Below are 15,433 nucleotides of genomic sequence, written 5' to 3'. Positions count from 1 at the left end.
TATACCTTAGGCATTCTACGTCTTTGCCACCCACCACGACGACTTACTGTCAAAGTGGTGACTCCCACATAGGGCTAGCCTCTCTTAATAGAGTTTTGGAGCTTAGGCCCTTGGAACCATATACGAGCGCGGCAAGACTTCCCACATGCATGATGGTTGTCCTTCGTGTGGAGAATAGCATCTCAATTGAAGTATTGGAAAGCTTACAACATTCGTTTTTGGGCTTTATGTGCATAGCCCCTAGGAGAGTTTTGGAATGGAGAGGCCTACGAACTTTTTCAGCTCCCCCAAGTACTGCAGATGCAAGGACAATGGCAAGCCACGCCTTGTGGGGTATGTATGGAGTTAGTGCCATATACGAGTTAATGTTTACAATGGAGATAATACTCATAGTTGTGAGATACTTGGTTTCAAATTGAGTTCGGGTTGTTGTTGCCTGGGCTTTCTAGTTTGCCTTTGAATCAGATATGTTGGGAGACTTGGGATTAAGGTCCCCTACAAGGTAGGGAGGGAGCTAGTTATGCGTCCATAGATTTGAATTACTAGCCTCCATAGGGAGCTAGTTATGCCTTCAATCCCCCCTCAAAGTCTAATGAATTGGATGGCCCACCACAAGCCTTGAGATTGAGGGGTCCTTACTAGCCCCCTTCCTACCCATGAGCCAGAGTATAGTGAGCTGGAACGTGTAGTAGCCTTTGGTTCGTCCTTAGGCAGGAGCTACAGCAGGCCCTAGTCATGAATTGTAGATATTTGTAGGAGGCGAAGCTTTCTCTCTAGACATGTCTCAAGATCTGGGTCGCAGTAGTGGGACGAATTGGATGTGTTTGCATCTTGTTTGGACAGCTGGCACTCCATACTTTTGATCAAGGAGAGATCATTAGAGGCCAAGCAGTTTGGATGGGCTTGCATGCCGGTGATGTTAGGATTGGGATCTTGAATGCAAGTGGGAAAGGCACAGGCCTGCCCCCACAATTGTTGGTGGTGGTATCCACCCAATAGATTATGGGGCGAAAGGGCTCTAGGCTCGGGTCTGGGCTGGCTGGTCTGCAAACCCGACCTGATTGTCTGACCCAACCCGGTGGTTAGGTGGTTGGCTGGCCTAACTGGCCCAACTCAGCTGGCAATAGCCAGTCTTAATTGGCCTTATACCAGGCCTTCACCATGCCATAAAAGGGCCCTCTTTACAGCCCTTAACTGAGCCCCTAAGCATGCCCACTTGACCTGGCACATGTCCCAAATAACTGTGTACCCGACCTGATTGTCTGACCCAACCCGGTGGTTAGGTGGTTGGCTGGCCTAACTGGCCCAACTCAGCTGGCAATAGCCAGTCTTAATTGGCCTTATACCAGGCCTTCACCATGCCATAAAAGGGCCCTCTTTACAGCCCTTAACTGAGCCCCTAAGCATGCCCACTTGACCTGGCACATGTCCCAAATAACTGTGTATTCTACAGGAAATAAACAATCTTTTGGTGGGCACACACAAATCAGCCCCGCTCCGTATAGTATAGACAGGAGATGCCCAGAACATAAACAAGTTCTTCTAGGGAAATCTATACAAGCAATACACTGATTCATGCTTCTTCAAACCCAATTCTGCATTGCTTCTAGGATGATTTTGCAACCTCTCTTACTGAATATTTTTAGCTTCAGACGCACTCTTCTTGTTTGTTTTGACTGTTCGTGGAAAGTAGATCTTATAAAGCTCCCATTATGCTTTAGTTATAACATGCTCTTGGGTCTTAAATGTTGGAATCTCTCTAGAAAAATCAAATGCTTGTGTGTTTAATGTGGCTTCACCCAGAGAAAAAGCAAGTTCCTTTGACCTCCTGTTTTTCTGCTAAAATATCCATGATTTTTGTTAATTCAGTGTTATAAATCCTATTTGTGATTGTGTTGCAGAAGATCAAGAAGATGAACCCTCTGGGATCACTATCTTTGGGGCAGGTGAGGAAGATGCAGGAGTCAGTTACATAGGAGAAGATGGAGAGATAATTGAGAGCAGGGTGGTTGTAAAGAGAGAGTCTTTTGGTCAGACGATGAAAGTCAGCTTCCCTGGAGTGAATGCCCCTATACCTGATGAAGCTGATAAACACATTTGGGCATCACCAGCAGATCCAAGCAATTATGGTCACTCAGCTCATAGGGCATCGGGCAGACGAACAGGCTTCTCTTCGAGTTATTCTGCAACAGCTCTCACATCAGATGGTACTGTGTACACAGGAACTGGAGATCGGGTCCTAGTAAGTGATGGTCCTCCAGGGTCTGGTCATGAACCTTTGTTAAAGAGTCCAAAGGTGTGGTCTCCTAGTATCGAGGGTGCTGGTGTGCCTAAAGGTTCTCCTCGGTTTCCAAATGAGCCAGGGAGATCTGGAAAGGGAGCACCGACAGGGAGCCCTTATTTGGGTAGATCTGCATCTGATTCAGGGAGGAGTCGCCCAAGGGTCGCATATGATGAATCACATTTATTGCCACCTCTAGCGGCTGCATCTAGGCAGAGTCCACGGTCATACCACTCTCCTTTCACCGCAGCTCCATTGAACCCATCTCCAAGCCAGAGAATGCCACATGGTCAAGAATTCAGGGAGGACATGTCAGAAGCGAGGTGGAGGGCTTGGGCTCAAGCACAGGATGCATTGGCAGCTTTACACCACCACGACAGGTATCCACATTCTAGGCGGCGATAACCTGCTTTGGTGTTGGGTCATGGAAAAGCATGTAATTCAAATATGGTCCAGTTGTACCCGTCCTGAGCTTGTATAGTTGATGAAAACCATTGGAAAGGTACTCATAACAGAAATATACAATTATATTGCCATTTGAATTGCAGGAGGAATGCAACAGAGTTGCAGCTCTTATAACTTCATAGTATTGATGTCTGCAGCCCTGTTATCTCATCCAGCAAATCTTTTTACACTTGGATCTGTTTGTGTCATCAGTCCTGCAACTTGACACAGCTGCAAAAATGGCAGGGTCGATTTCTTTGGAGGATTCCTTTCCCCCCCTTTTTGGTTTGACTTGCAAACCTGCTCGTTCCCAGCTGGATCAAATACTCTTAGGAGTAACAAACAATCATCTCACCTAACCTTCCTGGGTTTACCGGAGGAAATTAGAATCTATTTCTGAAATAACCAAAGGGTATATGCATGCAATCATCCCAGCTGTAGCCTTATTATAAATATAACCTGTGGGTTTTAGACCACCACTATGTTAAGCTTTTGAAAACCCTATTCTTTCGATTATAAGAGTAGTGAGTGTTCAAGGTTCCCTACTCTAGCTTTATGTTAGTGCATAGAATATATGCCTAAATGTGGATGCCTCCTTATGTGGCATACCAAGTCATTCACTTGCAGACATATTCCAAGGTTAAATCATATTTGTAGCATAATCTGCTAGATGATGAGGTGGCTTGCAATATTGGATTTATTTAATGAACAAATCTGAAGGATGAAGAAGCATGCATCAAAAAAAACCTTAGATTAGTCATCTGGGTCACTTCATATGCCCATATGTAGATCAATAAAGTAAGGCCTAGATGTGAAATGGTAGAGTAAAAAATGGTATGGGCATTAAGGGCTAAGAAATACCCTCAATGAACCTTACCAATATTATTTCCTTTGATGTGAAAAGAACTTTCTTGATCACAATTCTTGTCGTGTCTTCTCCTTGCATGCTGACGTACCTCTATACATGTTCCAAATGCAGAGTGCTTATAATTTGATGGCCTTATGTTGCTCATCTTATATTATAGCATTCTTATAAGTTGATCATAGTATGAGTTGGATTTATGAAGAACGGCACTATTATTCTCAACATGTTCCCATGCAGCAAAGGTCACATTTCCTTGATTTTACACTTTATACCACTATTATTCTCAACATGTTCCCATGCAGCAAAGGTCACATTTCCTTGATTTTACACTTTATACGCAATGCAAATGACAATCCCTTGAACAATTCTTTTATATTGGCTACATAGACGAGGGGTGGAGTGGAATTTCACAATGGTGCAAAATTTTGAATTATAAGGCCATCAAATTATAAGCAGGAGGAGACACCAAGAATTGTGATCAAGAAAAGTTATTTTCACATCAAAGGAAATAGGTTGATTGAGGGTATTTCTTAGCCCTTAATGCCCATACCATTTTTAACTCTATCATTTACACTTTCTCTATGACACACGCAATGCAATTGACAATCCCTTAAACAATTCTTTTATATTGGCTCCATAGACGAGGGGTGGAGTGGAATTTCACAACGGTGCAATTTTTGAATTATGGAGTGAATTGTTTTCAAAAGTATAGGACTTGCCATACCTCAAAGGCTTTGCAAAGAAGTTAATAAACCCACCTCTCTCTATAGGACAAGTTTATTTGATGAAGTTTTGGTGCACTTCAATATGCTTATGCAAAATCAAAATTGGAGCCAATTGAATAGTTTTGATGTTCGTCGAAGCAAATGAAAATAGATCTCTAAACCAATTCAACTTTGATAGTAGCTTTTGAACTAAATGGTTTCACAAGTGACTCAAGTGTTGAGGGATATGCAATAAGCTCTATTTCATTTTTTTTTAAAGGTCTATTTCTTCTCTACAAATCAAAAATTAGGGGGGGGATCAAATACAAGAATAAATCACAAGAGAATTATTACTATAATGCTTTGGGATTTTTTCAACTTGAAAAGAGACTACTTTATCAAAAGTAAATGACATAGAGAAGTGTTACCGCGAGCATTGTACTATTATACTATGCTCTTTGCCTTTGACTCCCATCCTGCCCCCTCCCCCTTGCGTACATAACCTCTTGTCTAAGCTATGTATATCTTTTCATCTATGTATCCATTAAAGCATGTAGTTGTGACATTCATTTGGTGGATACACAAGTTATATTGTGTAGTAAGAGCATTGATAGTCTTGACTATAGTCATTCTTTCTACAAGAGTGAGTCTTTTCTATAGCAATGCTAAATTCAAGTGCATAGTCTTTACCTATAAGTTTTTAGGTAATATATCTAGTCTAAAGATTAGTTTGTACATGAAAATTAATCTTTAAGAAAGTAAATCACATAGAAATAAATCACAGAGAATTCTCTTTTCATCTCCATATCCGTTGAAGTACGTATTTGAGGGAAAAACATATGTGCACTCACCTACAACAAAACAACTACCATTAGAAGAGGTGCTAGGGTACTTGTTGCTACTGTTTGCTCAAGTACATGAAAAGCATCATTGAAGACAATTCTGACCACAACATTAGAATAATACTTTGAAAATCTAGGCAGTTAAAAGATTCAAGAACATGGGTAGTGGGGAAAGACATGCATGCACTCATCTTTCACTGAACTAATACCATCGATTTAGGTGCCAATTTATTGTTGCTACTATTATTTGCTATTGTCTTTGGTTTAGGTGCTCATTTCTTGTTGCTACTTTTTGCTCAACCACATTTAAGCACAAGTTCAGCTAGCATTCACACTAGAAGCAACTAATGAAGGCATGGAAGATCCTAGGCAAGCGGTGGCCCTAAACTATCTTGGAGCTTTGGATTTGTAAACTAATGGGTTCAATCTAAGATTCTTTCTCTTCAAAATCAAGCAAGCAAAGGATAGGTATTGCCTTGTAGACTACCATGTTTTGTGAAATCTCCCATTACTGCAACATATGTGCATGATGAATGCATAATGTAGATTGATATTGATGGGACTGTTTGGCTATGCCAACCCACACAAATGGTCTCTGATTGACATCAAACTTTGCACTTTGCAAAGGTATGGGCTATCGCATGACATGTCCGTTGAATGGGAAATTGTTAGATACTACGAGGAAAATGCTAATAGCGAGGAAGAGCACAATTTGAGGGAAACCCTCAACGTAAGGGCTTTCGTCGCTAGATCCTATCTGTTGGTGGCTGGAACTCAGCTTCCGTGGACACCACTTTGCAGACGAAGTTCTCCGATGACCCATGAGGGTGTTTAGCCGCTCAAATTGTCACCCCTTGAATTGTACCTGAATCTCATCATCGAGTACTAGGATTGCAAGTTCGATAACACTTACCTCCTCGAAGCTTCAGAGGAGAACAAAGTCAAGGTTTTCAGCAAAGAGTTTTTGGGTTGGACCAAGCCAGAACTTGTAGATGACTCAGTCTGGACGATGCAGAGGGTCCATTTGAACCGTCCCCGTTTTTTAGTGAGATGTGAATGAATCTTTCTGATACTCGGCTATGAAATTCAAGTAAAATTTAAGGGGTGAGAATTTGAGCGCACATACACACTCATGAACAAACTCAACTCGAAAGCTAGTTAGCGGATCTGCAAAATGGAATCCATTGGAGCTCGGATCAGTTACCAATAGAGAGGATCCAGCACAAAAGCCCTTACGTCTAGGGCTTTCCCAACTGTGCTCTTCCTCGCTATCAGCATTTTTTGGTACAATTTCCCATTCAACAAACTTGTCATTGTCACGGGGGTGATGACAATCCATTGGGAGAGAGATCGGTAGAGCGTGGCTTGCTAAGAGCTATGGGGTGGGGAAGCTGTGTTGCCATTGAGATCGAGGAAAGGGGAAGCTTTGGCTGGGTGATGGAGAGGGGACGGGGGATGATGAAAGGAAGGAGAAGGGGTAGCAGAACAAGGAGGAGAAGAAGGAGAGGAGGAGGTCTCACCATTGCTACTTTCAAGGTCGCCTTTTCTGCTCAGGAAAGCTCCCATGCTTGGTGCTTTGAAAAAGAGTATGCACAAACTTCATCTCTATATTTCTTCTGCGACGTGGAGAGCAAAGGAAAACCCTTCCTTGCACTCTCAGGTACTCCACATAATATGCTTCCTCTCTCGCCTCCTCGCCATCCACCCACAGCCTCACAAGATTCTAGCAAAATTGAAATTGACATGCTAAAGTAGTATTTCCACCAAGCCATCTATCATCCAAGCAATCAGAATCTCCAAGCTAAGCTCTTTCTACTATAGGCACACTTTTGCCGTTCTGTCATCATAAGGGTGGATATACCGCTCTAAGGTTATTTCTTTTTGTCGCCTTTGTTTTTATGTGGGAGTGCTTCGCCTCTAACAATTTCGTTTTGATCCCCTGTTTTGTTAAAAGGCAAGGAAAGCAACGGGCATAACGTTTACTGTAGCATGCAGGTGGACATGAGGAGGAGCCAGATTTTTCAATAAACATCTTACAAACTGCAAACCCAAAAACCCTTGAAGGAAATTGCAACCCCAAGTTTGGTGTATTTGAACATATTGCCTTGAAAACCAACATGTTTTGAGACATCTCCCATTACTGCAACATATGGGTGTAGTCTTAAGGCAAGGATGAGAGTGTACATACAGTACCAAATGCCACCTAGACCTTTAGCCAATTCTAAAAACTTCAAAAGACGGTTGGCCTCCAAGATGCTTGTAAGGACGTCCTTTGAGAAATCTCCTATTGGGTGTGGGGGAGACACACGAGAGCTGTGTTTTCTCTTTTGACAGCTTGGCGCTCTGCTCTGTCCATCACGACAAAGATGACATAGCTGGAGACGGAGAAAGAAGGTGGCTGAGAAAGCAGCTAGAGACTGAGAGAAGATTGGTGTGAAGAAGATAGAGAGTTCAAAGAGGTTGACAGAAGCATGAAAACGATAGCAAGGGGAAGCATAGAGATGGCTGTTGAAGATGATGAAGGTGATATGCTGAAGTATATTGAGTTTGCAAGTGAAATTGATGAGTAGAGTCCTTGACCAAATGTAGTTGATCAAAATCTGAAATTGCCTCCTCCTTTTGGGGGCACAAGGTTAGCCATGGTTACTGGCAATAGCGTGGAGATGATAGGGTCAAAATCGTACCAGAAACAGTGATTGGAATACGGTAGGTTGCTTATTATTGCTCGAAGGTACAAAAAAGGTATCAATGTATTAGTCAAGGTACATAGAATGAAGCACGGTCTATTGAATGACTAAGGTAAAAATTCACAAAGGAATAGATATAAGGTACATAAAAAACAGAGTCAGAAGGAATGAATTAACACGGACAGAATGAAGGAATGTACAAACTAAGGTATGTATCTTGGGAAATTTATACTCTGTGATTGATGCTCCTTTGTCCATTCTATGTGCCTTAGTCTATTCTATGGCCCTTTCTCTATACCTTAGCCCATTCTTTGTACCTTAGTCCAGTTTATGGTGCCTTACAAACATTCTATGGTTTTGTACCTTGAATAATTGTTTCTTAGTATATTCTATATACCTTCCACGATTTATGTATGTTTTTTCCATTGCATATGTCTTCATTAATTGATGCACCTTTGGTCTTATTTTGTCCTTCACTTCATTGTATGTACCTCAATCCATTCAATGCGTCTTGATTGATAATATTTCTTTCTATGTCACTTAGTCTATTCAATATACTTTAGGTGGTAAAACTAAGACGAAGGTGCATCAATAATTCAAGGCACAAAGAATGGACTAAGGTCATAAAAATCTAGGTCACAAGGAATTGGTGGAGATCTCATGGAGTTTTCATTCGCGAGCTATAGCTTTATCTTTGTGAGAGAGTCTACTCCTTCACAGCTTTCCATCGTTGCTACCTTGAGCTCTTAGCTTCCTTACTCGCATCCACGTAACAACTATTGTTAGCGGAGATACTTCATGCCACATGTTGCGGAGCAGTTTTGTTAAAGATGCAGCGCATGACAATTTCTGTTCTTCAACAACAGTTCGTTTTTCACTATAGAAGCTTTGGAAAAGCTCCCAAGTCCTGCTCTATCTTCCCACAAGCTTGTTGAGCTGCTTCCCAACACTTAAGGGACAAAAGAGAGTTGTTCTCAAGACTTTTTACTACAAACAGGACGTTGTTGAGTTGGTCTTGCTACAAGAAGAGGTTTTGCAATACTTTCAGCCTAGAATGGGTCAAAATCAGGCCACAATCAGTTTGCTCTCAAGCTTTTCTACTACAAACAGGATGTTGTTGAATTGGTCTTGCTAACAAGAAGAGGTTTTGCAGTACTTTCATCCTAGAATGGTTTAAAATCAGGCCGCAATGAGTTGTTCTCAAGCATTTCTACTACAATCAGGACGTTGTTGAATTGGTCTTGCTACAAGAAGAGGTTTCACAGTACTTTAAGCCTAGAATGGTTCAAAATCAGACCGCAATGAGGTGTATTCTATGAGTTGTCTTTGCTATAGGCTGTTCATGCAGGACTGAATTGAAAATCTTTAGAAGCATATGTTGTGAGCTTCTTTCTCGCATTTGGAAGCTAGTTTGAGCTCTCCCAAAGCTCTGGATACTAGTTGGGCACCTGCTCGACACTTTGGGGCATTGTAGTAAGAGTGAAGGAGTCAGAAATGGTATTTTCAGGCACGCATTAGCAGGCTGGAAAGTTTGCAAGATGTTTTTGACATTCCAGAAACAGTAAAATTGTTCTTTTTCAACATTGGAAGCTCCGAATTGAGCTCTATCAGGCTCTAAAAATTATTTTCTATATATTCAAGCCTTTCACGTTGATTCAGGAACAAGTCATAGTTGCTACATTGCCATCTACAGTGGCTGAAATTGTTTCTGAAAGTCTTGCCTTGTCATTTTAGAAGACCATCTACATTGTGTGGAAGCACCACCGAGCTTGGATGTGAATACTACATCATTGCCTATCATGTTTGGGAGTCATTATTTTGTCTCATTCATGCCTATGTTTCATGCTAAAGTCATAGTGCAACTGCTAGTTTTGGGACAGTTTTGGTAGCATGCTTTTGAATGCTTTGGGATGCTCTGAAATCAAAGCAAAATGCAGTTGAATGTATAGTATTAGCAAAAATATAAAGGCCTAATTTCAGTTCAGTCTGATTGCCTTGTTTATCTCAGCCCAAGCAGTTTGTGGATGCATTTAACTACCTATTGAAGGTGATTTTAGAAGGTACTCGCTGAAATTTTGGACAGCATATACCCCAGGACGGGGCAGCCATACTTGCAGTGTCCATGCTCAGTTTGATCTGATTTTTGGCATACACTTGGTATAGTAAATGCACACTAAAATTGTGCAGGAAAGTTGGGCTTTTTAGGCTTTTGTATAATTTGATTTACACAGCAAATCATATCAGCCTTTAAGAGGAAGCATTGCCAAGTTTTTTGTAGATTTTGTGCATTTCTATATGGCAAGAGAGTCATCTATGAGTGTGTCTGTCATTACAGGCGAGAAGTTTGGAAAGGACAACTACCCAGCATGGCATTTCCGCATAAAAAGTTTTCTAATCACCAAGGATTTATGGGATACTGTTGATGGGACTGAAGTTAAACCTGAGGGTGATGATGCAAATGCAGATGTTAAAGCTTGGAAGAAGAAATCACATCAAGCTATTCACTATATCTCGATCACTATCAAGGATACCATTCTTGGGCACATTCAACATAAGACAACTGCAAAATATGCTTGGGATGCTATCGCAAAGTTATTTGAAACGAGCACTCAAGCTGGAAAATTGCAACTGAAGCAGGAATTGCATGATGCAAAGTACAAGAATGCAAGCATTCAAGACTCGTCTTGAAGATTCGAGGCATTGTTGATCAACTTGGTAGCATTGCTGTTCAATTTGATCATGATGACATTGTAGCCGCATGCTTACATGGAGTGGGAAGAGTGTATCAGTCTTTTGTTAGTAGCATCTTTGTCAGGGAGAACATAATGATCTCATCCCATTACTCATTAGTGAGGAAACACGGTTGTCAAAAGAGGGTGTGATTGCAAACACTGGTAGCTCAACATCTAGCAAGTCAGAGCATGCCTTAGTGACCAGTAGTGGTCGAGATAGAGGAAGAGGAAATGCACGAGGCCATGGTGGACAGCCACTATATGGCCAATGAACTCGACAATTTCAGCAAGGAAATCAATCCCAAAACAATCCGAATAAGGGTTGATATGCTAGAGGCAAGGGGAGAAATAGAGGCCGTAGTGGTACTCAATAAGGAAGGAAGCCAGGCTCATGCAATTATTGTGGTATTGCTAGTCATTATGCTTATGAGTGTAGGAAGAAGCAAGTAGATACATGCTCTGGAAAGATCTCACAAGGTGACTATGCATCAGGGAATCAATATCATACAAGAGATCTATTGGCTATACAACATGTATTTGGTGCTATACAAAGACGGAGGAGTGGTATGTGGATTTGGGAGCATCCAACCACATGACTCCTAAAGTTGATTGGTTTGAGAGTATGCAACCCGTTATGGAATCTTATGTGTATACAGGTGATTGGTCACATGAACTACGAGCAATTGCAAGGTCTCCCAAGTTCAGGAGTTGTTACAGTTATACTACAATTCAAGGTGGTTGGGCCGTCATGCATATGCAGTGCTTGCCAGTTTGCCAAGCAAGCAAGGAAGCCATTTTCTATTGAGGAAAAGAGAGCACGGAAAGTGCTTGAACTTATTCATTCGCATGTATGGACTGCTTCTTTGCCCAGCATGAGTGGGCTAAAATATACTGTCTCACTCAAAAGCAAGGTGAACAGAGGGCAAGGATTGCAACCGACCCTTGCAAGAAGAAAATTTGTCCTCAACCACTACATCTACCCCTCCATTATTTACTATTCTCCTGCTGGTTTCCGACCAAGAAGTTCCTGAGTCAGATCAACAGTTTGTTCAAGTCATTTCTTTGGGGCAATCACAAGGTCCCTAAAGTGAAATGGCAAACCTGCACAAAACCAAAGGCTGTAGGTGGACTAGGAACAGCAGATGTTGAAAAATCTGTGGCAAGATTCATGGCGCAATGGATCATAAAGGTAGTGCAGAACCCGAATAAAATTTGGGCTTACTTAATCCTTAGAAATATAAGTAAGGTAAAGATTATCAGGTGTAAACACTGGAAGAATCTTTCGATTGGGTCTGCCCTCTACGGAAAGGAAGCATGCACAGCAAAGGGCACAGACCTTTGGAAAGGTATGTGGTCAGCCTAGGAGTCACTGAGACCGTATGTGATCTGGAAAGGGTTCTCTAGGAAAATAGGCACTTTCGCAGCCAATGGTTCAATCTGGTTTTCAGCCATCTGGGTAGCCACCCCGCTCAGGGACGATGAAATAAAAAACACCTTACGGCTCAACAAGAAAGGGATTCGGGTCTGGGGAGATATGTGGGATAGAGAGCAAAGGAAGTGGATAGAAAATGACAAGTTAAAAGTTAGATTTACTCTGAACAGATTCGACCTAGAGATGCTAGCCATGAGATAGACTCTGTGGGATAGAGAGTCGATTGCTTGGATGGGTGGAAGGGCTCCTCCGTCTACTAAAGAATTTAGGTGGGCAAGCCAGACTGAACTCTTCCCTGTCCACATCTTTGTCGAAGGCCAGGAAGAGCTATTAGCTCAACTAAATCGGAAGTGGTTGAGAGTAGACTCAGAAAGAGTGTGGTTCAAAAGATTCAAAAGAATGTGGGACAGGGAACTTCCAATGAAAGAGGTCTGCTTCTTATGGCTCATTATGCACAAAGGTGTCTCGACAGCCAAACGAGCACTGATAATAGGACAAGGAGATGGTTACTGCCAAAGATGTATCAGAGTGCAAGAAGATATCCCCCACCTGTTTCTAAACTGCAGATCTTCTAGAGAAGTATGGGACGAAAAACTGGAACACTATGCGCAATTCCATTCTTTGGTCTCTATGGGCTCAAAGATGTGCTAAGGTTTTTGGTAATGTCTCTATTTATAATAATGAAATTGTAATGAACGTATGTGTGAACACAGGAAAGAGGCGCAAATCTTGAAAAGATATCACGACTGCAGTAGCAAATTCATGAGTGCTGCAAAAAGGATGAACATTTCGCGAAGAAAGAGACTGCTCTGCTAGCCCAGCTACAGAAACAGGTCGGAAAAGAAGAGTTCCCCACGACCGCCACCCCACAGATGGTACCTCCTCACGGCCAGGCAACGTCGACGGTCAAAGTTCCTATTCTTTCTTACCATGTTCCTTCGGGTCAACTGTTCCCTGCCTCCCCTGCGACATAGCCTCTCCCCACCACTGCCTTCTCCACTGGCACCCCCTCCCTTGGTTGTATACAAGAGACCGGTGTCACAAAACAACCCTGTTGGAGTTACCTTCAAGATTTGTAATGAATTCACCCCTCCTCCCGACTTCAAGCCTTCGGAGCCTAGACCACGAACCAGATTTCAAAATCACGATTGTTCTGCGGGTGGTTGCACACTTGGCGCCCAAGGAAGAGCCACAGGAGACTGCCTAGTTCACTCTTCCTCTATGTTTCTTTTACTACCACTAGGTTTTCAGTTGAACGAATGGTTTTTGTTATAGGTAGAGGTGGCACTATTAATGATCAGAACTTCTGTTGGAAGTCTGTTGGTCTTTTTTTACTATTGTATTTTGACTCCATATTAATATAAACCCGCATTTTCAACCAAAAAAAAAAAGAACACGCCAAGATATACTCCATCCATTGATAGAGAGACCTGGTTGTCATAATAGCCCATTGAGAGATTCGCTACTTATCTTAGGAGCATTTTGGAAGAGGAGAATCAAAGAAAGCAAAGCAATTCATATTCTAGCTTTTGGAAGCTTTCTCGAGAGCAGATACGTCGAGATTCCATTGTTTGAGCTATCAAACCAAGCTGGGAGCTTCTTAAGAGGTAGGTGACCTCTTTTGTGCATGTTGCAAGTGAATAAAACTTGTAAATACTCAGGCGATGGCCTTACAACACTCAATCATCTTTTTCTTTGAGAAAAATTGCAGGATGATCAAGTTTTTGACACGTATTCTTCTATGTTCCAGTAAATGAACTAGAAGGCTGTAACTTTCTGCAATACCATGATTCTGTATCTGAATGAATGGGGATTGAATTGAATTTATTTCATCACCATTATGCTTGATTGTTACTGGTTTAGTTGCTATTCATGAGAAATACGCAAAACAGAGCTTTATTTTGAATATTTACCTATGAAATGCTATTTTTAGCAATATTTTATGATGATGATGATGTATGAATGGAAAACACAGAACTAAAATGTTTCATTCTTAGGGAGACACATTTGACCCATCTGGAGATCTGGACTTAGAGATTGGATTTGAAGAAAAAACGATTGGGCTCATAGAAGAGGAGGACAAGGGATCAGGTGCACACAAAGAGATCGAGGGCGAGATCGAGGGCGAGGAGGAGCAATAGTAGGATAGAACATTTAGTCGTTTAGTATTTTGGCACTTCTACCCTTTTGTAGTGCATTACTTCGGTGGATTTGCCATTTTGGAGTTCGGCACTTTTGCCATTTTGTAGCGCATTACTTCGACGAATTTGTCATTTTGGAGTTTGGCAAATTTGTAGCACATTACTTGGCAGATTTTCCATTACTTTGTAGATCTTCTTTGCAAATTGTAACATGTACATCTCATTTGTAGCATATAATCATGATTCTAATGGAAAAAAAAATATGGGGCAGGATGGGACTGAAATAAGCCCCATCTTGCCCCACAAATGTTTTTTTCACTTATGTAAAAACATTGGTATTTACATCATGACACTTGTATTGACACTACAGTGTTAGTATATATCGACGACTACACTAACTCCCATAGACACTGGTGACCATATGTTACCGACGGTGATATCGACTCCCCCATGAACGATTTCTTTACAATGTCCACAACGATGGGCATTCTGACACTTTCCTCTTGTTTTAAAAAAAAACATTCTTCGTATTTAGCATCGGTATCAGTGTCAAAAAGCGGCCCGTGTCTTGTAGTGTGTGGGAAAGGGTGTGTGCTGTTATGGATAAATTTATCTAAGAAAAAAAGGCATAAATATGTGTGTGTGTTTGTATGTGTGGCAATAGTATAATAACATATGGAGTGCATAGGGCCCAGGGTGTGAAGATAGTGGGAGAGAGGGAAGGAGTCTCACTTGAGGCTTTCTCACAAGCACAATGGGGGAATACACACAAAGGTGGAGGCTGAAAACAGTTTTCCTCTTCTTAGTTGTGAAAGCCAAAAGAACTCTAGTACAAAGAAATAGAAGAACCCTATATGTGGGTCTCAAACCAAACTCAACTAACTAAGGTGGCATACTAACTGAGCCACGAACTAGTGTAGATAAGGATAGCTGTCATCCAGCTATTATTCATGGGCGGTGTACCAACCGCATCTCCAGCTATAACAAGTCGGTGACATAAACACACAACGGTCACCCTGGCATATCGCGAGTGGAGCTCGATATCTCAACACTCCCCCTCGAGCTTAATCCCAATTCCTGCACACCAAGCAGGTCTCTGAACTTGCGCAGCTTCTCTGCGCCCAATGCTTTCGTGAATATGTCAGCTACCTGATCCTCTGTGCTGACATAAACTAGATCAATAAGACCTAGTAAAACCTTCTCCCGCACATAGTGATAATGCACCTCAATGTGCTTTGTTCTAGCATGAAAGACTGGGTTCTTTGCCAAGTGTATACTGCTCATGTTGTCACAATAAATGACAAC

At 41.8% G+C, this 15,433-nt stretch overlaps 1 protein-coding gene across 1 annotated transcript in view; it reads left to right on the top strand.

Annotated features, from left to right (window-relative positions):
- Positions 1 to 3,198, top strand: part of LOC147887709 (uncharacterized) — a 60,636-nt gene extending 57,438 nt beyond the window's left edge. Inside the window, exon 9 of the mRNA XM_087393567.1 lies at positions 1,902 to 3,198. Within this exon, the coding sequence (XP_087249693.1) occupies positions 1,902 to 2,686 (785 nt within the window). The 3' untranslated portion in view covers positions 2,687 to 3,198. The remainder of the gene's footprint in view (positions 1 to 1,901) is intronic.
- The last annotated feature ends 12,235 nt before the right edge of the window (positions 3,199 to 15,433 follow it).

This window comes from Dipteris shenzhenensis, chromosome 22, assembly GCF_047967505.1.
Source record: "Dipteris shenzhenensis isolate YYH24624 ecotype China chromosome 22, Dip_SZ_1.0, whole genome shotgun sequence".
NCBI classification, from domain to species: Eukaryota; Viridiplantae; Streptophyta; class Polypodiopsida; order Gleicheniales; family Dipteridaceae; genus Dipteris; species Dipteris shenzhenensis.
This window is presented reverse-complemented; position numbering and strand designations above follow the sequence as displayed.